The following is a 27335-nucleotide window of genomic DNA, read 5'->3' on the forward strand; positions in this document are numbered from 1 at the left end:
CGTCCACGTGAGCCCACAGCTCCCTCTCCCAGCCTGAGCATCTGCCCGCCTGGTCAAACCCACCCCACCTCCTGCCGGCCGCTGTGCTGAGGGGCCTGTGCTAAGGAGCCGACCTCGGGCCTCTTTAGGGCCCGTCTTGGCCGGATGGCTGCTGACCCTGGGGCAGGAAGTGGGCAGCCGGCGTAGGCGAGGGAAGGACCCCACCCCCTGTGTGGGGAGTGAAGAGAGTCGGGGAGACTGGGGTGGAGAGGTGGCTGTGGAGCACGGAAACCGTTTCCCCTTAGGCTAAAGCTCAAGGCCAAGGTCTGCCGTGATAATGTCCACAGTAGATCCATCAAGTAGAAAGGAAGGGCTGAGCTTCTGTTTACAACTGCAAACCCAAAGCTGACTGTTGTTTCCTGGGAAAACTCATCCTGACATCCACGACTTGTGAAATTCAAACAAGTTCAGGATCTGCAAACTGACATGTTTTAACCCAGGACCTGATTAAAGCAAACACCTTCCTCAAAAACACAAGCAGAATTAGTCACGGGAATGGAAGCATGATGGAGTTGTATTTGGTGGCATTGCTCATCTTTTCCACTTCTGTGGCCGTGAACCAAGTTGCGCCTTCATTGTCAAGTGATGGAGCTGATTTCCGAAGCCACGCCCAGGACCTGACTTGAGAGGCAGGTCTGAGGATTGCTGGGCTGGACGTGGAGCTGCAGACTCCGAGGAGGCAATGGTGACGGAGAGTGTAGCTCCCTTGCAATTAGAGAGGGAAGAACCCTGGACAAGGTTATGAGGACTCTATATACACCCGCCTTATAAACTGAAATCATCTGTGGTTTGCCCTGAGGTCTCCTGAGTTTATTGGAGCCTTTACTGCCTCTGAGAGAGAGGGAAAAAAGTGCTCGCATTTCACCTGCATGTGAATTGTAAATGTCAACGCCTTATATATCCTGAACAGGGACCCATGTCACTCTGAACTGCCACATGGAGAGGTTCTCCAGAGGGCACAGGGTCTGGCCTGAGCTGCTACCCAAGGATCCTTCACAGCCCCACCACCAATGGGACCTTTCTATAAAGAAATAATAGGCACTTGTGAAAACAGAAAGTAAAAATGTAAAAGGAAGAAAGGAAAAGTCATCCGTCAGTTCATCACTCAGACCTTAATAAATGGCCTTTCAGACTTTCAGAAACATGTCCATATTTTCTTGTTTGTGAAAATGTGATCATACTCTTTTGCAATCTGCTTCTTTTTACCAAACTGTATAATGTCAGCCTCTTTCTGCATCGATACCCATATTTATGCATCGTTATTTTAATGACTGCATAGTCTTGTATGATTATACTCTCACTTATTTTTAATCAATCCCAGTTGGCGGGCAGTCAGGCCATTTCTGTCTTCGGTATCCCAGGCAGTGGTAGAATGCCCGCAGTTGCCGACATTCATGGTGTTCTTCCCTAGTGATTAACTCCTAGAAGTGGGCTCACCGCCTGATTGCCCCTCAGAAAGCTCCTCTCTCCGGCCTGGGTGAGGGTAGGAGGTGGGCCCCTCCTAGTGGGTCTGTGCGCTGTTTTGCGGCTGCTGGGCCAGGCTGCCCTGCCCTGACTTGGCGTGCCCTGTTGGTCCTGAGGGGCTGCGCAGCCTCTGTCCTGGGGCCTGCAGTGGGGCACTCGGACTCTGTGGCTCAGCCCCTCCCACCTTGCTCTGCAGGTTCTCGGCGGGCATCGTCCATCGCGGCCTCCCGGTTGGAGGAGGCCATGTCGGAGCTGACCGTGCCCAGCTCGGTTCTGAAGCAGGGCCCCATGCAGCTGTGGACCACACTGGAACAGATCTGGCTCCAGGCTGGTGAGTGTCCCCAGCCCCAGTGGCACCCACCCCCCTGCCTGCGGGCCCCCTCTGGCTCCTCCGGGTCCGCCCTGGCAGCCGAAGGTCGGGGAGCTGTGTCCTGAGGAAAGCTAGTTAGGACTCAAACCCCCGAGAACTCACGGGAGAGCTAGAGCAGAGGTGAGGTGTGCTGGCCCCAAGAAAGCGAGGCCTGGTGGTCAAGTTCGTTGAAGGCAGAGGGCTGGTAACCCTAGGGTTGCCATTCGGGTGACAATCTCTCTTGACAGCTAGTGGGCACCGTTGCCACCATGGAGTTTGAGGGTCTGTTAGTACTGGGGAGGCCGGCAGCTTCAGAGTTGCACGGCTCACTTACTGCCTGTCCTGATCTAAAATGAGCTAGTGTGTGTCAAGCAGTTAGCACATAGTAGCTGCTCGGTAAATGGTTCTGGGCTTCTGTCCTGTCCACTATAATGACGGTAGAGGCAGAGGCAGCGTGGTACCCCCAGCGGTGAGGTTCCTTGATGTTTGGCTAAGGGATGCTGAGGAGTGACTCGCTGAAGTGATAGAAAATTTAATCCCACAGTGGTGTGAGAGGTGCATTAGAGTGAAAAAAGAGAGAATCAAGGCCGGAGATGTACCTGAATGAGATAAAATGGCAGCAGCAAAAGAAAGAAGAAGGCGGTAGGATAAGTGGAATCCTAAAAATGCACCAGGCCAACATGCTCCCTTGACCCAGGAGTGAAGCTCCTCACCTTTTACTGATTACCCTCCTATCTGCGCCCTCTCCAGCAAGGGGGTGGTGCCGATAGCCCCGAGGGGAGATGGAGAAGAGGCAAAGTAGATATTCCGTTCCTGGGACCTGCGGATTTTGCAAGTCAGAGTTAGAATGTGCTTGTTGATTGAGGATCTAAGGTTCCCCGCTGCATGGATTTCACATATGGACACATTAGTATGCAGGACACCCCCGCTCTCCCCTCCACAGGCTCTAAATATGGGGGGAAAAGTTGGACCAGGATTCACAGAAAGACTAGACCGGAAAGCATGTTAATAATGCAAATAATGCCCCAGTTAGCACATCAGGCTCCCTTAGGATGCTAGGGATATGGGGCTGTGCTCCACCGTCAGCTTGTTACATCTGAAGTAGGAAGAGGAACTTTGAAAAATCCAGAGGGATAACAAACAAGGCCCTAGTCTGGTTCAAGATAAATTGCATCCCAGTCTGTTTTGGCAGTAAGTTCCATCATTAACCCAGTCTTAGGCTGGGAAATGTTATATCCTTCATCTCCCAACTGTCCTCCTCCTCCCCTCCCTCTTCAAGCCTCTTTCCCATTCCAGTCTGATGTGAGAAGCCTCACGGAGGGTTTCCTCCCGAGAGATGAGTTTCAAAAATGTTGCCTCTTTGGCAGTGGGTTCGTGTGAAAATGGGAGAGGCACCCGGCCCCATAGATGCTCCAGGATCTTGAGTGTCAAGAGATGCCTTCCAGAAGGGCAGGATGGCCCACCTTTCTCTCTCACTGCAGCTCATGTCTCTGGGAGCTAACAACGTGCTAGAGAGAGGGAAATAGGTGTAGGGAGAGTTCCCCTGCCCTGGAGGTCCAGGGGCTCACAGGCGGCCGTGGGCTTTCCCTGGGTCAGGGGAAGTTAGCCCGAGTCCCAGCTCCCAGATGGCCGATCCACCCTGTCTGGGCTGCCCTGGCTCTTTAGGTGGCCCCGAAGGTGGAAGCTACCCCTGCCGTCGGCTGGGCAGACTGGGGACCTGCGGTAGGGCAGTCAGGGCTGTGTCTAAAGAGCGTATTTATTATAGAGATGTAGTTGAGACAGAAGCTACGTCTGAGCCTTGGTCCAACAGGCTCCTCTCATTCTTCTGTTTCCCTCTTTCCTCCTCCTTTCTTATGTTCCTCCACTCTCCATTCTTTCCCAGCCCCCTGCCCTTCTCCCTCCGGCCTTCTGTGCCTGCTTCCCGTGTCCTCTTTTCCTTTGCTCCTGGTTGTCCTTCTTCCCTCCCCTCTGCCCATCAACCCCTCCTCCTGAGTCCGTGAGGAGAGCTCTCCCGGGACAGGAAGTCGGGAGCCCAGGCCCGTACAGCCCTGACACCCGTGTGGCCTGAGGAAAACGGTGCCCCTCTCTGCATCCCAGGGATGGAGGGTCTCAGACCAGCCCAAAAAATCCCTTCAGACTTTTGGATCCTCTGTGTTACTCTCCGGGCTGGTCTCCCTTCCGGCCCCCTGCTGTTCTCTCTCATTCTTCCTCCCCCACCCTTCCTTCTCCTTTTTCCTGGGCATCCATATGTCCTGAGGGTTTGCTGCATGGGAGACTGCTTATTTCCTTTAGGGGACAGTTTTGGGGACCCCCCTGGGGCTCAAGGTGTATTCTTTTTAGGGTCTAACCTTCCCTCCTGCCCTGGGGGCCCCTGCCCTTTTAGCTCGGGTGGTCCCCCCTCCTTTCTGGGGCCTCACGGAGGGCTTCTAGGAAGCGCGTCTCACCTGGCGAGGCCCCTACAAGGCCTTAAGCGTGGCCCTGGGCCCTCCCTCACCCTGCTCCTCAGCTCAGCGGCAGCCGAGCAAGGCCTTCCTTCCTGCAAAGAGGGCTTGGCACTGGCAAGATGGGCAGGAAGACTGGAGCCAGCTCTGGGTGCAGGGTTAGATCAGGATGCCTCAGAAAAAAATAATAAAAGGGACTGTTGCAAAGCTCCAGGGAACAGATGTTTTCCATTTGGAGCCTGCTGAGAGAAAGCACAGAGGAGGGTGGGTGGAGAGAGGTGGAAGGAAGAAGAAAAGCCGAGACAGACAGACAGATAGGAGAGGAGGTCAGGAGCAGGCAGAGAGGGAGATGAGAGAAGTGAAAATCAGAAGGGAGGGGGAGAGAGAAGGAACCAAGGGGATCAGAGAGGGGCCTCTGACACAGAGGGGGCAGCAAGTCCCCTGTTTGCTGGAGTGGTGACCTCGACTATGAGAATTCAAGGAAAATCCAGTAACACTGGTTGCTCATCCAGCCCTGGCCAGGGGAGGCCGGGATGGGTGTGGGCACCTCGGGGCCCTGGCAGCCAGGACTGGGAGGTAGAGGATCGGGCAGTGGGTGGGCACCGTGCCACGCGGCTCCTGCTGCAGCCGAGGCCGGCTGTCTGGGGAGCACCATGTTGGGTAAAACAACTGCCCAGGGACGCTGAGGCTAGGAAAAAGGGGTGCATTGCAGCCCCCAGACCTATGGGTCTGTGTGTAGGTCAGGGACCCCGCCCTGGAGGCTGGGCCTGCCAGGGGCTATCTGTAAGGCGGCCAGGAGCCCTCAGGAGACCTCACTTCTCTGGCTCTGTTCTGTGTCTGTTCCTGCCTAACTGGTAATGAAGTCCATCGGAGCAAAGCAGTCCTACCTATTTTTCAGGGTATGTTCTCTGGTGTGGGCCCAGGACAAGGCCCAGGGCCCCGAGGAAGAAAGAAGGTGGAGATCCCTGTAATTGAAATCTGTTGATGTGAAGGCACTGTGAGGGGTTCCCAAGGGAGGGACCAGGGCCAGCCTCCAGAGATGGGACTCAGGAGACAGGGCAGCAAGTTGTAAACAGCTTAATGAGGCGGGCCAGGACCAGGTGGGCAGGTGGGCCAGGCCTGGGGAGTGTCTGCTGGGACAAGGTCCAGGGGAGTGGAGAGCCGGCCTCTGAGCTCAGCTCCTGGCAATGGAGGAAGCAGCCCCAGGGGCTGGTGCAGGACAGGCCTCCCCACGCCCAGCACTCACACCACACACTTCCTTCTGCTTCTCCCTTCTCCTCTGTGACCCTGAAAAGTCCTGCCACAGTGGGGCCCAGCCCTCCAGGTCAGCACAGCCTCCCTTCTCCTCTCTGCCAGTCCAAGTGTCCCTGTGCCTTCAGGCCCCAGCTCAGATGCCGCCTCCCCCAGGAAGACTTCCCTGACCACACCAGCACAGCTAGCCTGACCCCATCTGAGCGCCCAGAACACTCAGCGATGGCACTTGTCACTCCACTGCCCTCGGTCACTCCAGTGGTTTGGTGGCTCAGCTGCTCTGCTTTCCCCCCCTCTCCTCTTTCTCCTTCTCATGGGAGGGCCAGGCACAGTCAGTCCTCAGCAGCTGGACATTGGACATACGTATGAAGGCAGCCGGCGGAGAGCCCCAGGCGGCAGCTCCGGAAGGAAACACAACAGCAGAGCAAAGGAGAGCGAGGCTGAGATAGCCAGCCCTCCCTGCCGGGCCCCGGGTTCGAAGCCCACCCCTCCTGGCCTGGCCTTCCAAGTTTTCCACCGTGGGAATCTCCAATTCAGGCCGTCTCTGAGGACAAGAGCCTGTGCTTCTCTCGCACCTTATCATGGGAACCTGGCTCCTCTGAGTTTAATTAATTCTCTGATTCTCCCAAATTCTCAACTCCAGAGGAGAAAAAGAGTACCCTGCTCAGAATGCCTTCTGCAGCATTCAAGCTACTTTGATTACAGTGGACCTTAGGCCACATTCATGCTGAGTGCCCACTGTGCTGTGTGCTACAGTCAAGGCCTTAGGCCTCCTTCCTGCTTCTTGTTGGAACCAGAAGATGGGCTGCCTGGGCCCAGGTCTTCCACCTTTTCTGGGAGCTTTCTTTGGGGAGTCTGTTATCCGCCCCCAGCCCCCAGACCTAATGTGAACTCGTGTAACCTCAGCTCTCGGCCTGTGCTGGGAACAGCTCTTGGCAAAGCCCCCCGCCCGGCTCTGCTTGCCCTTCTGTGCTCCCTCCCATCTGTGCGGGGCAGCCGAGCCCGCGCTGCCACGAGACGAAGGCTGAGTGGGCTGCGAGGCACCCTCCGATGCTCCGCGCTTCTGAGGGTGCCTCCGGTGGGTGTGTACCTGTGCAGCGTGGGTTTGAAATGCGCGTCTGTGTGGGTGGGCCCGCAATTGGAGAAACTGCCCTATTTTCTACTGATCTGGGGGAAGAAGGCAAACTGGTTGTGGGGCGGATCTTCCCCACCTGTTGGTTGAAAGGCGTGTGCGTCCCTGATTCCTCTCCATGCGACAGAAGGTCCCGAGTTTGGAGGGAGGCCAGGAGCTGCCCCTTCCAACCGAGGGACTGGGGTGAGGCCCTCCCTCTCTCAGCCTGGTGTGTCAGCCTGGGGCGCGGGAGAGTCTCCCTCCCAGACTCCTGAGGATTAAATGAGAGGAGATGCTTGCTTGGCCCACGGTCAGCTCTCAGTAAGTGCAGGCGGGTTTGTAGCTCCCCAGTGTGAGCCCCAGCCCTGCCCTCCGCGGCGGCGCTCCCTGGGCCTCCCTCCTCCCACCCCTCCTTGGTAGCATCACTTGGCTGTCCTCGTCCTGATCACGCAGGTGGATTAGCTCTTTAGTCGGCCGCCCTCCCTGGAAAGCGACCTCATCTGCCTCCCGCCCCCTGTTCCCAGATACGTGATGAATAGGTGAAGTGACGGGACAGAAGAGTCACCCGAGCAAACGCTTAGCTGCAGGGGACCCCACCCATGTCCCCGCTGCCAGGCTCCGAAGTCAGACAGCCCAGCGCAAACCCTGGCTCCATCGCTTACTCTCCCTGTGGCCTTGACGCGAGTTCCTTACCCTCTCTGTGCCCGTTTCCTCCTCCCTGAAGTGGGTAATAGAAGTGCGTTGTTCACGTAGGGTTTTTGAGTGTTGGTGGAGTCGGTCTGCGTGCAGCACAGAGCATGAACTTGACACAGAGTGAGCACTCAGAAACCGCGGCCTGGTGCTACCGCCGCACCCCAGAGCAAGCCAGTCCCGTGCTGTGTCTCGGCGGGGTGGTTTCCATCACCCAAGACCAGTTCCTAAACTCCAGGGGCTGACGGTCGGATGCGGGAGGGGGCCGCCGCCTCTGACTCTTCCCACCACCTCACCTGCCCTTCTGGTTTCACAGCCGAGCTGTTCATGGAGCAGCGGCACCTCAAGGAAGCAGGCTTCTGCATCCAGGAGGCAGCGGGCCTCTTCCCCACGTCACACTCAGTGCTCTACATGCGGGGCCGGCTGGCCGAGATGAAGGGCAGCTTGGAGGAGGCCAAGCAGCTGTACGAGGAGGCGCTCACAGTGAACCCCGACGGCGTGCGCATCATGCATAGCCTGGTGAGTCAGCCCCGCACCCGCTCCGAAGGCCTCAGGGCCCCCCTCCCCACCCCGCAGCCTCCACTGCCTACAGTGCCCTGCTGCCACTGTCACCTGCTGTCCAGGGGGAGGTGGCTTCCTTCCTGCTCTGTTGGGAGAACAGAGACCATTCTCTGTTCTTGTAGAGACAGGCCATCCCCCTTCAATCAGAGCCTGCCTAAGGGGATGAGGAGGATTGGTTGATTCTTTGTGACTCCCTTTTGCTGTGTTTCTGTAAGGCGATCGAGCCCCAAAGGTTTTCACTGGTGGTACTCATCAGGTCCCTGCCCTGGAGACTCTAGGCGGATACCAAAATGCTTTTTTTCGGGGGTCCCCAGGCCCTCCCTGATCACGGGGCTGCCTTGCCCATTTGAGAGGCGCTCCATGCCTCCTTGTGGGATTCAGGCGATGTTTTGGGGTGGGCTGTCATGTCAGGCCTGACTCAAGCACACATTGAGAATGGCCTCGGGGTGCTAAGAGGGGCCAGCAGCCCCTAATCCTAGGACATGGAGCCCAGGACTTGGGTGCCCAGGGCTCAATGACTCTCCTGTGAGAAGGTTCAGAGGCTGGGAGCAGGAGGCTGGTGCTTTTGTCCTGGCCTTGCTATTCTCTTCCTGGGTGATCGTGGGCAAGTCAGCCCCTTCTTGGAACCTCAGTTTTACTTACCTGTGCAATGGGGATTCTCTGGTCCAGGAAACATCTCTCTAACAGGTGGTATAGCATACCCTAGGGAAGACTGTTTTTCCTTGCCTTCCTTACCTGCTTTCAGAGAGCAGGTATCAGGATAAATGTAGTGATTGAAAGTGTACAGGCCTGCATATGCACAGTGATTTCTGAAGTATAATTTAGGAGCCCACAGCAACACAGTCTTTCCCAGTCTCAGGGTCTGGGTTCCACCTCAGATGTCTCACTTTGAGAGCTCTCTGGGGAGAATGGCCGTGAGGGTATCTCTGACGTCTGCCCCATGGAGAACACAGAAGCATCAGGAGCATGGCTCCAGGTGGCTGAAGGATTATCACTGACAAAAGGGGTCTGATTTGTTCGTGAGTAGAAGCTACGAGGAGTTAGATGTCAGCTCAGTGTCAGGAAAAACGATTTAACTCTTGGCATAGTCCAAGCACAGACTCATGAATCAACTGGTGAGGATGTTGCCCAGAGAATATAAATATCACGTGCGGGAGGAGCTGGACCAGGTCATCTTTATAAGGTCCTTGCTAACCCCGAGAGTCCTTGAAAACAGACTAGAACAGAGATTCCCATCTCAGCCTGATCTCTTAAAGGATTTCTAGCTCAGGCCCATGTAGCAACCAACATCTTGGCCTGGTCCAGGTTCCCTCCACATGGCGCCATGTTGCCTTCCTGTCGGCTCAGCAAATGTTTGTTTTTTGCAAGGCACATCCTCCTTCCTCCTGCAATTGAGACATTAGCTCCTCTGATAAATGCCTCCCCGGAGGTCACATCCAGAAACTTGATTAGGGATCTGGGAGGGGGGATGTGGGCTCTGTCGTTAGGCCTGCAGCCAGGCAGATGGCTGCCTTTCCCTGTGCTCGTGGATATGAGCCTGCCGTCTTGGTCTCGAAAACCCGACCAAATCCAATAACAAGTACAATTTTTTTTTTTCTTTTTTTTTTAAAAACCATGGAGGTGCCACAGGAGCCCTTCCTTGGCTGCTTGTCTCAGGACTTTTTTTTTTTTTTTTTTTTTTAATTTATTTATTTATTTATTTATGGCTGTGTTCGTTTCTGTGCGAGGGCTTTCTCTAGTTGTGGCAAGCGGGGGCCACTCCTCATCACGATGCGCGGGCCTCTCACTGTCGCGGCCTCTCTTGTTGCGGAGCACAGGCTCCAGGCGCGCAGGCTCAGTAATTGTGGCTCACGGGCCCAGTTGCTCCGCGGCATGTGGGATCTTCCCAGACCAGGGCTCGAACCCGTGTCCCCTGCATTGGCAGCAGACTCTCAACCACTGCGCCACCAGGGAAGCCCACAAGTACAATTTTGAAGCAACATGTACCATTTTTCATTTATGCTTATTATTGTTTGTAGCTATTTTCCTGAAACTGAAGCAGTTTGCAAGGGTGGGTTTCCATGGTAACTGAATAAGTTGTCCGGAGTGGCTCCCTACAGATGTTTCTGAAAAGGTCCCTTTTCTCTTCCTGGGGTGCCTTGCTGATTTGATATAATTGGAGAAAGGACTGCCCACTGTTAAATTACAAGCAACCAGAGGGGCAGTCGGCTCCAGCGTGGGCAGCCCATCCCCTTTCCACACTCTGTGTTCCTGCCAGCATCCCACACATATGCATAAAGAATAGCAAATTTCAAGCCTGGGGAAGATTTACTAAGCACTGTTTTCCCAAAGACATGCGAACACTTTGGCTTGTTGGACTCCGGTGTTCCCTGAGCTAAGTGTCTTCCCTGTGCAGTCCTCAGACTCAGGACATCTGGAATCTAATCCCGGCTCTGGCCCTAATTCACTTGGGTGATTTAGGAAAAGACACACTTAACTTCCATGCTCCTGACGTCTCCTTTTATAAATGAATAATGAGCTTCATCATTACTAGACCAGTGTTGTTCTAATCAAATGAGGTGACGCATGTGAGAGTGCTTCTGAAAGTCTGCAGTGCAATATCAGAAAAGACAGAACACAACACATGCCACACTCTCCAGTCCCTCGCCCGTGACAGACGTCGCTTATCCGTCACAGCATTTTTTCCCACTGAGCACAGATGGGATCTTGGGATCTTTTTCACCATGGTACTGCATGATGGGAGTCACTCCCCATCGGTCTAAGTCAGCTTGGCACTTATGTAAGGGATTCACAAATCCCTTAGATTTGATGTGAATCCCTTAGATTCACAAATCTAAAAAGAGTCAGTAGCGAATAAGAGACACAGCAGTTGTCTCAGCGTGAGGTTGGTGCATGCTTGGAGAATTATCCAGAAAAAGGACTATGGAGGGGAACTGGTACACACACCCCCCCCATTGGAGTCATTGCCAAGACAGGTTCCCAGGGAGGACATCCTGGCCTTGCCATGCCACTGTGGCTCTTTGAGGACATCGGCCTCTGCTAGGTACAAGGGGAAGGAGACACAGCCCTCCCCTGAGAGCATGGCCACCCATAGCCTGGTCTGGAAGAGCTCTGGGTTCCTCAGTGAGCCCCCTGATTTAGTGGCTGAGTCCCACGCTCCGAGTTCCGGAGAGAGGAGGGCAGAGATGCACTCAGTGAGCTGTGTTGCGTGCCCGGTTCTGCCCTGCAGTTCCTGGGCAGGATGGTCCAACACCAGGAGGCCGGCCTTGTGGCCTCTCCCGGGCTTTGTACGTGGGACAGGAGATTTGGAGACAGGCTGGAGAAAGCCTCTGGGAGGGGAGGGCTGTTGTTTTCAGGAGCTGGGGTTCAGGCTTCCAAGAACTTGAACTTTGGCCCAGAAGCATATTCTCCGCTCTTCCTGTCCTGCTGCCCTCCCGGCCCTGGATGTGATGGGGACGTTTCCATGGTTCCAGCTCCACCCTGGGCTCAGCTCAGGCTTTTCCACCCAGATCAGGCAGGAAAGAGACACCTCTTCGGCAGTGCTGTGCCAGCAGAGAGTTCCCGCCGCGCGCACAGCAGTGTCCCTGAGGAGTCTGTGCCCTCAAGCCCCGATCCCGCAGGCTGCCGCCTCCACCAGGCTCAGGGATGGCCAGGTGGCTTTGGGAGACTGCCAGGTGCGGAAGGAGAAAGACGTGCTCTCTGCCAATGGAAATTCCCAGTGAAATCCCAGGAGCAGGTCCTGACGGTCTCTGCCAGCTCCGTCTCAGCCTCCCCTCCAGGTAGCCGGAAAACCCCACTCACTCAGCCTGGCTGCTCAGAACTTAATTTACTGGCAGAGAATCTAGTTAGGAAGGGGAAACCTGAACTTTACCTGCCTGTCCCTGAGGAAACCTGAGAAAGGAAGCAGGGTCCTTCCCAAGATCAGCAGAGGAGTTGTCCCTAGGGTGACACTGGTTTTCAGAGAAGGCTCCATGGGCTTGGCCGAGAGGGGACCTCCAAGGGAGCAGGGATGCTTAGGGAAGGCAAGGAGCCCAGGAGTGACTGATGGAGTCATCAAGTCCCTGAGAACCCTCCCAAGAGGGGGCTCCTTGGAGGTCACCTGACCTTAATGGCAGGAGGGTCACTAGCCCTGGCCACAGGCTGCCTCACTCTCCCTGCCCTCCACTTGGCTGAGCCGGGACTGTGGATGCTTTGGTGCCGCCTGTCTCACTGCAAGGGATAGCCTGAAAGCCTCAGCCAGGAGTGGGCAGGCGTGGCTGCGTCCCCGCCATCTGTGTTTGTGGTGGTTGGCGCCCCGCCCTCCTCTCCCAGGGACAGATCCTGGGAGGTAGTGGTTTCCTGGCCCCTCTCTGGGCAGGCTTCCCTGCTCTTCACTGGCCTCTGCCCCTGGCCATGCTTTCTTCTTGGGACAGAGCCCTAGCGCCTGCTGCCCCCTCTCCCCAGAACCCTTTCCACCTCGGACACCCCAGCAGTAGGGGGAGACAGCCCTGTGTAAGCTTTGGCTCCTGTCGTGTTAATTCCCAGAGATGTGATTTCTGAAGCAATCCTGGCTGCGTGACCCGGCCTATCCTCTCTCCAGATGCCCCTGGAAAGACAGGAAGACAGTGTTTCTGTCATCTCTTGCCCTCTGATGAGAGATGGTGATGAATTATTCCCCTGCATTCGTTCCCTCTGATGAGAGCTGGTGATGAATTATTCCCCTGCATTCGTTCCCTCTGATGAGAGCTGGTGATGAATTATTCCCCTGCATTCGTTCCCTCTGGCTCCCAGCATTGTTGTCTTTAAGTGGACTTGGGGCACGGCCATGGCGTGCGGCCACCCCCAGTTGGCCCCAGAGCTTCTTGCCTCCCTCTCTCCAGGCTGGGGTGTGCCACTTCATGACTTAAGCCCCAGAAGCTCCCTCCCACCATCCCTCTCCCTCCCCAAGGTGGGGCCTGAGTCAGCAAGGACCAGGGCTCTGCCCCACCCAAACCTGAGGTTCTGGGTTGGGCCTTTTGCAGGTGCTCCAGGAATCTAACCTGGAAGGCTGTGCTCTCTAAGGTCAAAGAGGTGAACTCTGGCAGCACAGAGCTCCACCCACCCTCCCCTGACTGGTCCTATCCCCAATCCCGGAGAGGATTGGTCTGAGACACCAATCAGACAGGAGAGGTCTGAGACAGGCAATCAATCAGCCCTGCCAGCCTTCAAGTTATGGGGGTACTTGGAGATTACTTCCCCTCGCTGGTTCAGTTTCTCTTCTATCAAATGGGGATAATAATTCAGGCCCTTGTGACCTGAAGGGGTAGTTTTAGGGGACTAGCCGAGAGCTGTGAAAAGATAAGTCAACACTGGGTATTTTTGCCACCATTCACGTGGAAGACCACGTGGCCTGAGCTTGAGCCCCACCTTTGACTGGGCTGCTTGACCTCACTGCCATGGGACAAGGGTCATTGGCCCAAATTTCCTTGTGCTGTTGGGTGGCCCGTGGTGCCAGCAGAGCTGCCTGCGGGGTTGCCTCTGGGGCTGGTTGGCTGGGATGGTTTTTAAGCCCCCAGTATCATGTCTGGAGGTTGAAGCACAGCATTCGAGTATGACTGACCTGGACTTGAGTTCCACTTTGCCTACACTCACCATTTAACCTTGGCCAAGTTCAACCTCCCAGAACCTCAGTGTCCCCCTCTGTAACATGGGACTTGTGATGCCAAGCACCTAGGGCTCTTGTTAGGATTAGGTTAAAGAATTCTGTAAGTAATGGCCCAGTAGACAGGGTTACTTTTACCTTTTTCTTTTTTATTTTTTAATTTATTTTTTATATTGGAGTATGTTTGATTTACAGTGTTCTGTTACTTTCAGGTGTACAGCAAAGTGATTCAGTTATACATAAACATATATCCACTCTTTTTCAGATTCTTTTCACATTTAGGTTATTACAGCATATTGAGTAGATTTCCCTGTGCTATACAGTAGGTCCTTGTTGAATATCTGTTTTATATATAATAGTATGTATATGTTAATCCAAACTTTCTAGTTTATCCCTCCCCCCGACCTTTCCCCATTGGTAACCATAAGTTTGTTTTTTTGTTTTTTAAAATTTATTTGTTTATTTATTTTTGGCTGTGTTGGGTCTTCGTTTCTGTGAGAGGGCTTTCTCTAGTTGTGGCAAGCGGGGGCCACTCTTCATCGCGGTGCACGGGCCTCTCACTATCGCGGCCTCTCTTGTTGCGGAGCACAGGCTCCAGACGCGCAGGCTCAGTAGTTGTGGCTCACGGGCCTAGTCGCTCCGCGGCATGTGGGATCTTCCCAGACCAGGGCTCGAACCCGTGTCCCCTGCATTAGCAGGCAGATTCTCAACCACTGCGCCACCAGGGAAGCCCCATAAGTTTGTTTTTTAAGTCTGTGTTTTGTAAATAAATTCATTTGTATCATTTTTTCAGATCGCACATGTAAGTGGTATCATATGATATTTGTCTTTCTCTGCCTTAGTTCACTTAGTATGATCATCTCCAGGTCCATCCATGTTGCTGCAACTGGCATTATTTCATTCTTTTTTATGGCTGAGTAAATAGTCCATTGTGTATATGTACCACATGTTCTTTATCCATTCCTCTGTTGATGGACATTTAGGTTGCTTACATGTCTTGGCTATTGTAAATCGTGCTGCAGTGAACATTGGGGTGCATGTATCTTTTCAAATTATGGTTTTCTCTAGATATGTGCCCAGGAGTGGGATTGCTGGATCATATGGTAATTCTATTTTTAGTTTTTTAAGGAACCTCCATACTGTTCTCCATAGTGGCTGCACCAATTTACATTCCCACCAACAGTGCAAGAGGGTTCCCTTTTCTCCACACCCTCTCCAGCATTTATTGTTTGTAGATTTTTTTGATGATGGCCATTCTGACCGGTGTGAGGTGATACTTCATTGTAGTTTTGATTTGCATTTCTCTAATAATTAGCGATGTTGAGTGTCTTTTCTTGTGCTTTTTCGCCATCTGTATGTCTTCTTTGGAGAAATGTCTTTTTAGATCTTTTGCCCATTTCTTGATTGGGTTGTTTTTTTGCTGTTGAGCTGCATGAGCTATTTGTATATTTTGGAGATTAATCCCTGTCGGTCGCATCATTTGCAAATATTTTCTCCCATTCTGTGGATTGTCTTTTCATTGTGCTTATGGTTTCCTTTGCTGTGCGAAAGCTTTTACTTTTACCTTTTTCATTTCAAAGTGTGGCTCCCAGGCTAGGTTCAGATGCTCTTGGTTTGCAGAGGGAAGGAGATGCCCAGAGCCGAGCCCCAGACGCTCATTGTAGCCAAGCCTCTCCGTCCTCTGAGTCCACCAAGCGACTCTGACCAAGGCACAGAGGTCTGGGACATCAGCCCCAGCTGCCCTGCGGATGGGACAAGACTGTGCACAGTGTGAGGCCAGGCTGACCTTGGCTGAGAGCGAGGGCAGCCGGCCCAGTGAGCTAGAGTCTGCGTTGAGGGACGAGGGGGATTTGAGACCCCCTCTTGCCGTCGCATATGTCGGGTGAGACTCTGCAGCTAAAGGGGCATGCTGGGCCCTGAGGCTGCTGGAGAGGAAGAGCAGGGAAGGCCAGGCTCGGGGAGACCCTATGCTCGGGCCCATAGTCTTGTTAGGCTGGTTCAGCCGCTGCTTCCTGACTTGAAGGAGGAAAGGTGTCCTGAGCAGCTGAGAAGTGAAACTCGGCACCCGGCCTTCTGGAGGTTCCCTGACGCTGGATGAGGCGGGCAGTACATAGAACAGCAAGGTCTCTGGTTCCAGGGCCCCATGCCTCCGCATCCAGGACAGCCCACCTGCCCTAGACTTCTCCTTCCTTGTTGGCTTCCTGAGCCGTGGCAGAGGGCTGAGAGGGTCCAGGCAGCCTGAGGCAACGGGAGGACCTGGAAGTCTTGCGCGCGCGCGCGCGTGTGTGTGTGTGTGTGTGTGTAGAAGCTGAGTTCTTACACACACACAGCCCCTCGTCAGCAGAGTCGTGTGTGTGTGTGGAGAAGCTGAGTTCTTACACACACACAGCCCCTCGTCAGCGGAGTCGTGTGTGTGTGTGTGTGTGTGTAGAAGCTGAGTTCTTACACACACACAGCCCCTCGTCAGCGGAGTCGTGTGTGTGTGTGTGTGTGTAGAAGCTGAGTTCTTGCACACACACACAGCCCCTCGTCAGCAGAGTCTCCCCAGCTCCGGTGGGGCAGGAATATTGCTTCTCTGTGGCAGGAAAATAGGAATGTCTTCTTGGCCCTGTGACCTCCTAGTGCAGTGGTTTTATTGTGAGCTCTCTTCCTGGTCCCTCTGCAGTGCTGCCTGAGGTCTGCATTCCCTGATGGGGAAGTGGAGAAGGGAGGAGGGATGGGAGGTGCCAGGGCGTGTCCCCTCAGCCTGGGCCTCCTGTGTCCAGCGGCCGCCCCCAGCCCGACTCATGCCCGTGCTGGCACAGCCCCAGCACTCACCCTGAGCCCACGCCCTGGGCTCGTGGAGGCGGGTCCCCCTGCCTCTGACCCAGGACTTTAGGCAAACCTTAGGCCAGTGTGTGGACTCCTCAAGTCCACACCAACCCTGATGAGGAAGTGGACAGGAAGCTTTCTGGCAGTGTCACGGACTCAGCTCAGAGCCAGGGTTAAGCACTGCTGGCTTAATTTAACCCCAGAATCAGTGGTCTGAAAGACAGACATGTCTGGAGGGTGTAGCAGGGTTCAGGCCTTTCCCCTTGTGCAGAAGGCCAGCACACCCCACAAATAGGCCATCACCGCCCCCTTCGGCTCTGGTTCCTGCTTAGAGAGGAGCATCTGCCATGGGGTCCCCTTCTCGCTGCCCATCACAGGGTGTTCACTTCTAGAATCCGAAGTCCAGAGGCCTCGCTGCAGCTTCCTGACCTGGCCCTGTGGGCCTGGCCGTGCTCCAGGGTGGGCAGAGCCCCCAGCCAGCCCAGAGCCTGAAACCAACCCGAAAAGGCCCAGCCCCCCTCCTAGAAGTGGGACTGGCAAGGCCCCCTCCCCCGCAGGCTGTGCCCGCCCTCTGACCAAGCCGGTGCTTGTCCTTGAGCCTGGCTGTGGCCCTCTGAAGACAGACACCACCCGCAGCCGAGGGGCCCGCTGGTGTTCACGACATCTCACCTGCGGAGGCCCCAGGAGGAGGAAGGGACAGGCGTGAGTTCTGGCATGTGAAGAGCACAGCCACCTCTGCTGCCCCAGAAGCCCCCTAGCTAGGCTGGGCTCTCAGTGAGTCTGGGGGCTCTCTCAGCCGAGGCCTCGTCCTGTGAGAGCCCAGGGGAGCTCTGGGTGGGAGCTCATCAGCCAGGCGTCGGGTGCGTCTAGAAGGAGTCATACCCTTCCCCCCAGCAAGGAGGTAGGACCAGCCTGTGGGCCTGGAGCTGCCGCAGCTCCAGGCGGGATGTGGTGATGTGTGGGCTAGGTTGTCAGCCGGGACAGATTCCTCATTCCCAGTGCGGTTGGACAGGTAGGGGCTGACACACCTGGGAGGATCCGGGAGTGCATGGGGAGAGCCTGAGCTCGGCTGGGGCTGGAACGTGGGCCTCCCTGAAGGGTGTGTCAGCCCCCCTCCCCTCCCATCCCCCCCCTGGGGTGGGTGAAGGGAGGGAGCCTTGGAGCAGCCTCAGAGGTTGTCCCGCCATGGACTCCTTCCTGCAGCCCCATGGTCCCCAAGCAGGGGGCTCCAGGGACCGGGAGGCTCCAGCAGCCTCCAGCTGATTCCCGGCTTCCCAGCTGGAAAGGCTGTTATAGAATCCCAGGAATGTGCCTTGAGCTCAGAAAGAAAATTCCCAAAATAACTTCTATAAATACTTGAGGGTAGGGGTGGGGAGGGAGCCCTCAGCCTGGCCTGCAGCTGGCCTAGCACTCGGGGCTGCTTCCCAGGGCCGCCCTCCCCCCAAAGAAGAAAAGGGCTCACACAGCCGGGACCTTCCTGCCGCCCCTCCCCTCTGGGGGACAGCGTCAGGCACTGAATTAACCGGTTGAGATGGTGTGCAGTGGTAATTCTCCTAAAGGCAGGCAGGACCCCCGCTCCCCTTCATCCCCATCCCGGGCTGCGTCTCCTGACCCCAACCTGTACTTCCCCAGAGAACCTGGGTTCCTAACAGGGAGAGTCCCTTCGGAGTCTCCATACAAACTGGAGACCAGACCCTAGCCAGGGAGGCGGCCCTCAGGCTGCCTGCCTTTGTGGCCCTAAGCAGGTCACTAAGTATGCATAAAGGCCTCTGGTGTGCCTGGCTTTGCATCCGGGACCACCCCCACGCCCCCAAACTCTTTTGAGCTGCTGTCCTGTGGGAAATCACGGAGCAGGCAGGAGCTGGGGACCCTGTCTCTCTCAGCCTGAGGGGGTGGGGTCAGGGATGGCATTCGAGAGCTACAGTGAGGAGCATAGTCTCAAGGCGGTGGTGTGGCAGCAGGTGCTGCCCTTAGGCAAGAAAGACTTCTAGAGGAGCAGGGTCCCCGGTGGATGAGATGAGGCCAGCTGCTCCCTCCTTCCTGGATCTCAGGAAGAGGGAATGGATGACCTCGGGAATTTCTGGGGACTTGCCCCATAGCCCTGCCCCTCCCTGAGCTCCACCACCATCAGCGACTCGCACTTCGTTCTAATCCCTGTGTGGGCAGCACGGCGATGGCATCTCCCAGGTCAAGCGTCAGAAGCCGAGAGTCACTTAGCAGGTCTGGTCTCCTCTCTCGGCGCAGGGAGGGAAGGAGTCAGCCAGGATATTTGGATGGAATTGAGACACCAGTTCTGTGTTCCCACCATCTCCCTGGAGACCTGTTCTCGGGGCAGCTGGGGGTGGGGTGACTGACGGCGGGCCCTCGGCTCAGCGCCGGGCTGTGGGAGAGCAGGTGAGACCTCACATCCTCCTGGGGCAGGGCCCCACCCAGTTGTCAGGCAGCAAACAGCTCCGAGTTGCTACCAAACATGAACCCAACGGGCTGGTGTCTCGGGCAGGTGGCAGCAGATCCTGTTACAGGCCCTGGGCCTCCAGACCCCACCCTGACCCCGGTGTCTCCTTTCAGGCTCTCAGGTCAGCACCCCAGGGTTGGGGGGATGTGATCCAACCCCACGCCAGCCCACAGTCTTCCCTCACAGGGAGCCTTGCCCTCCAGAGAAATCCGCTCTTCTGTGCCCTCCCTGCCCCTCTACCCAGGACCCTCTGTTCATCCTGGGGACACTTCCATTTGCTGTCAGCCCACCATGCACCCTGCTATATAATTTCAAATTCATCCTTGCAGAATCCTCACAATAGCCTACGAGGTAGGACTGTTCTATCCCCTGGTTTACAGATGAGGACACAGCAGCTCAAAGAAAATGGGCCACTTGCCCATGGTCATGGCACTTGTCAGTGGCACAGCTGGGATTCCAACCCGGCCAGGTCTTCCGGCTATGCAGCCCTGGGCTTTTCCCCTCTACATGGAACATACAGAGGAGCCTGCCACAAACCTCCTAAACCACGAGTAAAACCAACACACACACACACACACACACACACACACACACACACACACACACACACACACACACACACACACACACACACACACACACCCCTGTTCAGCCTCACACACACACACACACACACACACACACACACACACACACACACACACACACACACACACACACACACACACACACACACACACACACACACACACACACCCCTGTTCAGCCTGCAGACACATCTGGCCCCTTCCCAAACACCTACACACTTCTTCAGATCAGGGGTTTTCAAACTTGTTTTTAGCTATAAAGCCCTCTTTTCCAACAAAAATCTCACATGGAAGCTCAATATAGAAAGCTTGGTGTGTAAAAGCCACTGTGGCCCCGCCCCCACCCTGGGTGGCCCCGCTGGCCTTCCCCATCTGTCCTCTGTTGCTCCCCCATGGGCAGCACTCACAGGGCTCAAACCTTCCATTTTTGGTGCTTAATTTTGGTGTCTGGCGGCCTGTCGTCTCGCCTTCCTGCCCTCCTCCTTGTGGGCCCTGTTCCATCATGAGCTGCTCAGGGTCCAGCTCCCAGGCCATGTGGACAGAGCAGCTTGGCCTGGAGCCCTGCTGGCCAGACTGGACACTGCCCACTGGTCCTGGGCAGCCCTGAGTCAGCACTGCACCCATCTGGCCAGATCCAGGAGCCCTGCCTGAGGCTCTACCCTGCCCCTGGTTCCCCTGTCCTCCCCCCATCCCTGTGGTCCCCTGGGGACAGCTTCGCCCTCGGTTGAAGAGCTCCCCTTCCTTTCCCTCCCCCTGGCCACCAGACCGCCAGCCAGCGCCTTCAGAGGGGGAGGCTTTTCCTAGGGCTTCCTGAGCACCATCTTTCACTCTTGCCTAATTGGTCGTATTCCAAGCCCTCGGAAGACTTTATGAAATCAGCCATGTGCATCTTCCCCAGTGGGTCTCCATAGCAACGGAGGGCCTAACTCTGGGGAGTGCGGTGAGGAGGAAAATGTTCCAGCTAAAAATGTACATGGCCGTCAGTGGGTGGGCACCCGAGAGGGGGCTCCAGGCACACAGAAGGCAGCTCCCCACCCCCATCTCGGCCCCCGCCTGTCCAGGAAGTCGCTGTTGTTTGGGCTTTACCTCATGTCTGAATGAGAGGATGGCCCCCTGTGCTGCTATCCTATGGCACCTTTGAGGGCTGGGACACAGATTGGTGGGATGGTGCAAAGCAGTCTTTCTGGGACTGGAGGTCGAAAGAGGACCCTGGCCCTTCCCCCTGCTCACCACCCTGGCCTCCCCACACCCCTCCCAGTGTGGGTGGACGTAGAGGGGGACAAGGTGCCAGTTTTACTTCCCAACTCTGTGACAGTTCCTGTCACTTCCTCTCTCTCTCCAAACAACAGGGCCAAGCTTCCCAGGCAGCCCTGATTCCCCTCCCAGAGGCCCTCCTTTCACCCAGCATCTGTCCCTGGTTCCCCGGCCATCTGACTCTCCTCCTGCGACCCTCACCTGCCTGGCCAGGCTGGGGTGGGCTTTAGGTCCCAGGAAGACAGGCTACTGTTGCAGGCACAGGAGCTGTGCATCCACCCACAGGCTTGAGGTCCTCCCCAGGCCTGTAGCGCACACTCCCTGGTCTCACAGGTCCCTGGGGAGAAGGGCAGCGCCACAGTGCAGCACGGGGCCTGGGGGTAACAGATCCGTTGACTGAGAGCTCACGCACGTCAGGCACTGTTCAAGTGCTTTGCCTATACTGTCGTGTAAACTTCACAACAACCCTAGAGGTGGGCACAGTGGTCTTTCCCATTTACAGATGAGGAAACTGAGGGCCAGCGGGGGGTGACTTGCCCGGGATCCCTCAGCTGTAATGGGGAGACTCGAAGCCAGGTCTGCTGACCTTAAAGCCCATCCCCTGGGGCAAGGAGGATCAGAGCTGCCACGGTGGGTGACCCGGGAGGCCGGGCTGGAAGTAAGGCTGGGACGGACACAGGGAGGGTTTGCATGGGTCAAGGGCACGGTCACTTGACAGTACCCGAGCCCGAGATGCAGAGCCCTCTCTGGCTCGTGGCCGCGCCGCTTCCACTCCTTACCCCGATGGCCGGGATGCCCCTGCCCCGGGACAGCCTCGCTCACCCCGCCCTGTGCTTGCTCCCCAGGGTGTGATGCTGAGTCAGCTGGGCCATAAGAGCCTGGCCCAGAAGGTGCTACGGGACGCCGTGGAGAGGCAGAGCACCTGCCATGAGGCATGGCAGGGCCTGGGCGAGGTGCTGCAGGCCCAGGGCCAGAGCGAGGCCGCCGTCGACTGCTTTCTCACCGCCCTCGAACTGGAGGCCAGCAGCCCAGTGCTGCCCTTCTCCATCATCCCCAGAGAGCTCTGACACGGCCTCGCAGCTTCTGGGAGGGAGGGAGCTGCCCAGCGGGCAGGCGGGCAGCAGGGAGCGTGGGTCAGGGGAGGTACAGGGCCTCAGGGAAATCCATCTCTAGGGAACATGTCTGCAGGCTGCAGCCCTAGTTCTCCTCGCCTCCCCCCACCCCCCCACCCCTGCTTTCCCTCCAGGGCCAGCTGGGACTGAGAGCTGCTCATCTGGAGCAGGGTGGACCAGGTCTGCATCAAAAACAAATCCCTTGTTCCTTGGACTCAGACTTCATGGAGTTTATGAGCAAGGAAGTAGCTGGGAGGCCACATCAACACGGGGGACGCTCCCCAGTGTATCTGTGCATCATCTAAATGTGCAGGAAGGGTCTGTGAGGCTTGGGTACCTCCCCCCACCTGTCTAAAAGCCCCTGTACTGTACCTGCCACCCTCCTTCAATATCTCTGACCCTGGATTTCCCGGCTTTGCACAAGCTTTAGTCTCGAACCTCAGCTCTCTGCTCCCCACGCCAAAGATGAACCCCATGAGCTGCCCTTTGGCTGGGCCGAGAGGGTTCTCCTGGGTTCCTTCCTTGGCCCCTCGGGAGGCAGTCTGCTTGAACCCTAAGTGACTTAGAGTCATGGTGACTGGACTTGTTCCCCAAGAGCGCTAGTGGGGGAGCCTCATAGCTGTACTTCACCACCTGCCCTCACCATGCCTCTGTGCCTGGGGGAGCCCCATGGCCCTGGCCTCACACCCCACTCTCAGGTCGTGCCCAGGGCAGTCATGGCTTGAAGAATCTGCTGGCAAGCGGGAAGAGGATGGACCTCTCCCAGGTTCAAGTTAGTGGACAGTGCCTGGCCTTGCCCCTCTTTGCTTGGGCCCGCCTATACTCTTCCCCTCTGTTGCCAAGTGCCTTTGGGGCCTCTGGTGTCTGGCCAGGGGCACTGAGTTCTGGCCCTAACTAAACCTCCATTTCTGCCCACCTCCACCTTTCTAGAAACAGGCCTCAGCCACCTCCTCAGGCCCCGGGCTGTAGCCCCTAGGATACAAACATGGCTGCTGGACCCAGCCCTTCCTTGCATCAACACCTCATTGCTTCACGCCTTACCTTTCTGGGCAATGGGTACAGTATAGATCCCTGTAAGGCTTATAATGTGGAGATTGGCAATCTCTAGGACTGCCCTTAACACCGCTCACCATCCACAGCCCATTTTCACCTCAGGCCCTCTTGGGTGACCCAAGCCCCACCCTGGCCATTTGGTTCCCCCTGCCTGGGGCCAAACAGGGACTGTAATTAGAGACCCAAGGAAGGGCCGGAGCCTAGCCCCTCCCTGGTTGTGCAGGCCTCTGTGTATGTGACACTTGTCTCTACCGGGGTCCTGGGGGTGCTGGTGGGTGGGTGTCTTCCCTGCTGGCTCCCCTAGCCCTGCTGCGTGATGCTCTTGGAACTATCCCCAGGAAGGCAGCCCCCACGGGCCTATCAGGGAACTCCTTTCTTATCTGCACTTTGGGTTTCAGTTTTAAAGCCCCGTGTGGTACATCTCTCACTTGAAGGTGTGTGGAAAGGTCGGGTGAGGGCTGCCCTGGTTTGTCAGAGCCTGGTCTGTTCTTCGGAGGCGAGGCGAGAGGCCGTTGGAGACCCACCCTCCTCCCAGCCCTGGCTCAGCACTACACATCCCCAGGTGCTACCAGGGAGAGCCTGTGCCTCTAGCCTTCCCATGCCAGGCCAAGGGACACTGTAAGGACACCAGATCCTTCATCCCGCCTGGTTGAAGGATCTCTATATGTGTATGTATGTGTATAAATATATATATATATGATAGAGATCTATTTTTATTCTGGAATTCTGTTAGAAAAAAAAAAAAGAAAAAGCAAATGCTGTTGGTTTACATTGGGATGCCCAAAGATGTTGGTAGTGAGTCCTTGGTAAGGAAAGGCAAAGGCAACAAATGCATTTTGACTTGAAGCATTCCTTATAGGAAGCCTCAGCGGGGCCGGGCAAGTTGCTTGACAATTCAAAACAAAGGTCTTGAATAAAGAGGCCCATGAAGGGAAAGCAGGTTTGTGTGAAGCAGCGTGTTCATTTATCTACCAGGTACCCATGGGACAGGCCTTGAGGGAGCCCTGGAGAAGAGGCAGAGGCCTGAGAGGTCATGAAGGCCGGGGCGGGGACGCACAGGTGGGGAGGGCAGTGGGAGGGAGGGGCCCACTGAGGAGATTGTGATGAGGGCTTGGGGAGGGTGCTAAAGCCTTGCGGAGGCATGGCCAAAGCCTGGAGGGGGGTGAGAGGCAGCAGAGGGGCCCAGGCAGGGCCGGAGACCCCTGCTGCCTCCAGAGCCTGGCTGGGAGAAGCCAGGGCCAGACTTGCCACCTGAACAGGAGAGACTGCCCCAAGGGCACTGCCAATAGAGCATCTTCAGCACCTGGGGGAAAGCGCCAGGGGAGGGGTGTGTGGTGAGAATACAGGCCACATCCAGATCCGCCACCTGCTCTGAAAAGTCCATACCGATATTCTCCTTATAGAAGTTATGCCACATACAAATACACTACATATGTTATAAAATGTGTATCAAAGGATGACATCAGTTTACACAGAAGCCCTGTTTTCTTCGTGCACCCCAAGGGATTATCTGATGGACCCCCAAGGCTGCACCCACACAGTCTGAAGACAGCTGCCCTTAAGGCTTCCCCTCGAACTCGGGGGGCTGGCTTAGAGCTGCCCGCTCAGCACCCTGGCCACCTCCACCCTGATCCTCAGCCCTATTACCGGGGTTACGGTTTTGCTGTTCTAGTGAGGAAGAGCCCTTCTTGGAGCTCCTGGGTGCCCAGCTTTGATTTCCCTGTGATACTTTTTGGAAAACACGTTTAGTCTTTAGTGGTTTAACAATTAGTATCAGATTACTTGTCACACACCCTCACCCGCCAGCTCACGGCCCCCCTGGGGTGAGAATTAAAGGCTGCTTTAGGCTATAGATGGTGTCACTTGTCTGCCAGCCTGGGAGAAAGGCCTAGAAAAGCTCATCCTACAAGGATGAGACTGGAGGGAATCTGGAGGGAGAGAGGGGCAGGGAGGGGCGGCCTTCCTGTCCCTGAGGAGGGCTTTGCTGAGCTGACCTCAGGTTGGTCAGATGGAAAGTCAGGCAGTGGTGGAGACCCAGGCACTTCCTAACCTCCAGTTCCCCATCTGCAGACCCCTCATTCACACGCGAGCCCTCCCTGTAGAGGGAGGGAGCCAGCCCCGTGTCCAACCCATTGTACCAAAACAAGGGCTGGAGTTTGGGGCTAAGACTCGGTTGCACTGTCACCCCCATGGACCTCCAGCCCACAGCCCTGCAGTATTAATAGTGTTTATCTGCAGGCACAGGTATGAATGGAATTTCAGCCACCACCCCCAGACTCCTACCAAAGTACTCACTGTTGCATTCACACCCCCCGACCCGAGCGCTCAGATGTCACTGTGCAAATATTTCTTGGCCTGGTTTTCGGGAAGCATCCAGCTAAACAAATATCCCCCAGCCCGTGCTGCCAGCTCTTGATGACAAGCCACAGTCAACAAGCCTCACACATAAGTGACCTGTGGGACCAACCCACGTGGTGCAGACTTGGATTCTGGAAGCTAGGGAGGTCCTACTGGGAAAGTATCCCATGCCAGAAACTCCTTCGAATTTTCATCAAGCTCTCTCAGTTGCAAAAAGCAGAGACCCACTGAAGGTAGCCCCAGGAAAGAGACACGGGGGGGGGGGGGGCGGGGTTCCCTGGAGCCCTAGGGCAGGGACTGCAGTGCACAGATATGGGGCCGAGGCAGCCATGCAGCCGTCTTTGGTGACAGAGTCAGCACCCAGACTGAGCTCGAAGGCCACTCTACCACTGGCTGGCCCTGTGCCCTTGAGCAAGTCACCTACCCTCTCTGTGCCTGTCTCCTCATCTGTAAAGTAAGAATAATCCTGGAATAGTGCCTGCTTTGTGGACTGTCATGATGATTAAGTGAGAAAAAACATGGAAAGAGCCTAGAAGAGTGCCTGGCCCATAATAACCACTGGATACCTGTGTGATGATTTTCTCTGCCCCGCCTCCTCCCTCCTCTCCCTGCTGGCTGACCTCGTTCACTCAGAGATGCTCCCATGGGACTACGTTCAATCTACATACCCTGGCAGGCCTTCCACCTCCAGTGCTGCAGCAACCCCCCTCTGTGCATCTGAGCTTAGATTCTTGGATGAGAGGATCGCACTGGTCCCACTCATTTTTCCGTGGGTCCCTAAGAACAACCAGCTGTGACCAGGGGATGGGCCTCAGGACACAAAATATGGCTGCTTGAGCAGCTGGAGTTCCGGGTGAGCACTAACGGGCCCCTTCTGAGACCCTGCATCAGCCCATCATTCCCTCAAGCCCTGCCCTCCTGGGCACTCGGTACGATGCAGGTCCCCCTGGAGGGGGAAGACAACAGAACTCACACCCCCCTGAACACCCACCCCACCCCTTCCCTATCACTGTCACTTTATGGTACCTCATGGGGGCTCCTGTCCTGCCTCTTCTCTTGATGACAATGACAGTCCTAACATTCTCCCTGCACTATACTAGGCATAAGGCACTTTGCTTATCGGTGGACTCCCTCTCCGACATTGCTCCTTTGGTAGTCAACAACCTAGGGAAGTGGGTTTTGTCCCCATGAAAGGTGACATGGAGATCATGGCACCTCCACTCACAGCTAGGAATATGGCAAAGCTGAGAGTAAGGTCCTCGCCCACAGAGCCAGCACCAGCTCACCAGACGATGGGAGAGAGGCAGGCAGTGCCCGTCACCGAGGCAGCCGAATGACCCCTCTGGGATCCATGGAAACGTGCATCACCAGGAATCCTCCAGCAGGGGAGAACGGCCGATGCTCAGGGCTGCCTGCCACCCTTGCCCCTTCTGCGGCCGGAGAGGAGGTTCCTTAAACAGAGACCACTCAACAAGCTGCAAAGTCCCCCAAAGAGCAAGAGCGTTCTCAAGATGCCAGGCAACCCAGAAACAAGAAAAGGTCACCATGGGAGCTGTGCGCTGGGCCATGTGATCACACTGTCCTGCCCACCAGCTGACTGGGCCATGGGTGGTTTCTAGAACCAAAGTTCCTCCTCTGTGCACTGGCCCACAGCCTATGGGGTGGCCTGGGCACCCCACACAGAGACCCCCAGACTGGTGGTGACTGTCCCTGCTCTCTCACACTCTCACTCATTCTCTTCCCCCCTTAACTGTCTCTTTGGAATTTGGCAAGAAGTCAGTCATCGTGGGCCTCTTTTAAAAACGTATTTTTTTCCAAACCATTTGAGAATAGGTTGCATAAATCATGCCCCTTTACCCCTTAATAATTCAGTGTGTTTTCGCTAAGAACAAAGGCCCTTGTCTTACATAACCACAGCACAGTTCACAAATGAGGGAATTTAACCCCGACACAGTATTTTTCTCTCCTCTCCCGTCCATATGCCAGTTTGTCACCACTGTTCCTTGTAGCACTGTCTTCCCCTGGCCGGGGGTCACATATTCCACTTAGTTGTCACATCTCTTTAGTCTCCTTTAATGTGGAACGGTCCCTCCACCTCTCTTTGCCTTGCATGACATTGACAGTGCTGAAGGCTGCAGAGGGTCTGGCCTCTGCGGTGTGAGTTGGGACAGAGAAAGAA

At 55.8% G+C, this 27335-nt stretch overlaps 1 protein-coding gene across 1 annotated transcript in view; it reads left to right on the plus strand.

Moving 5' to 3' along the window:
* TTC7A (tetratricopeptide repeat domain 7A) overlaps positions 1-23738 on the plus strand; it is a 125677-nt gene extending 101939 nt beyond the window's left edge. The window contains exons 18-20 of the mRNA XM_068563873.1: positions 1700-1834; positions 7662-7864; positions 21479-23738. Of these exons, the coding sequence (XP_068419974.1) occupies positions 1700-1834; positions 7662-7864; positions 21479-21700 (560 nt within the window). The 3' untranslated portion in view covers positions 21701-23738. The remainder of the gene's footprint in view (positions 1-1699; positions 1835-7661; positions 7865-21478) is intronic.
* The last annotated feature ends 3597 nt before the right edge of the window (positions 23739-27335 follow it).

This window comes from Eschrichtius robustus, chromosome 15, assembly GCF_028021215.1.
Source record: "Eschrichtius robustus isolate mEscRob2 chromosome 15, mEscRob2.pri, whole genome shotgun sequence".
Lineage (NCBI taxonomy): Eukaryota > Metazoa > Chordata > Mammalia > Artiodactyla > Eschrichtiidae > Eschrichtius > Eschrichtius robustus.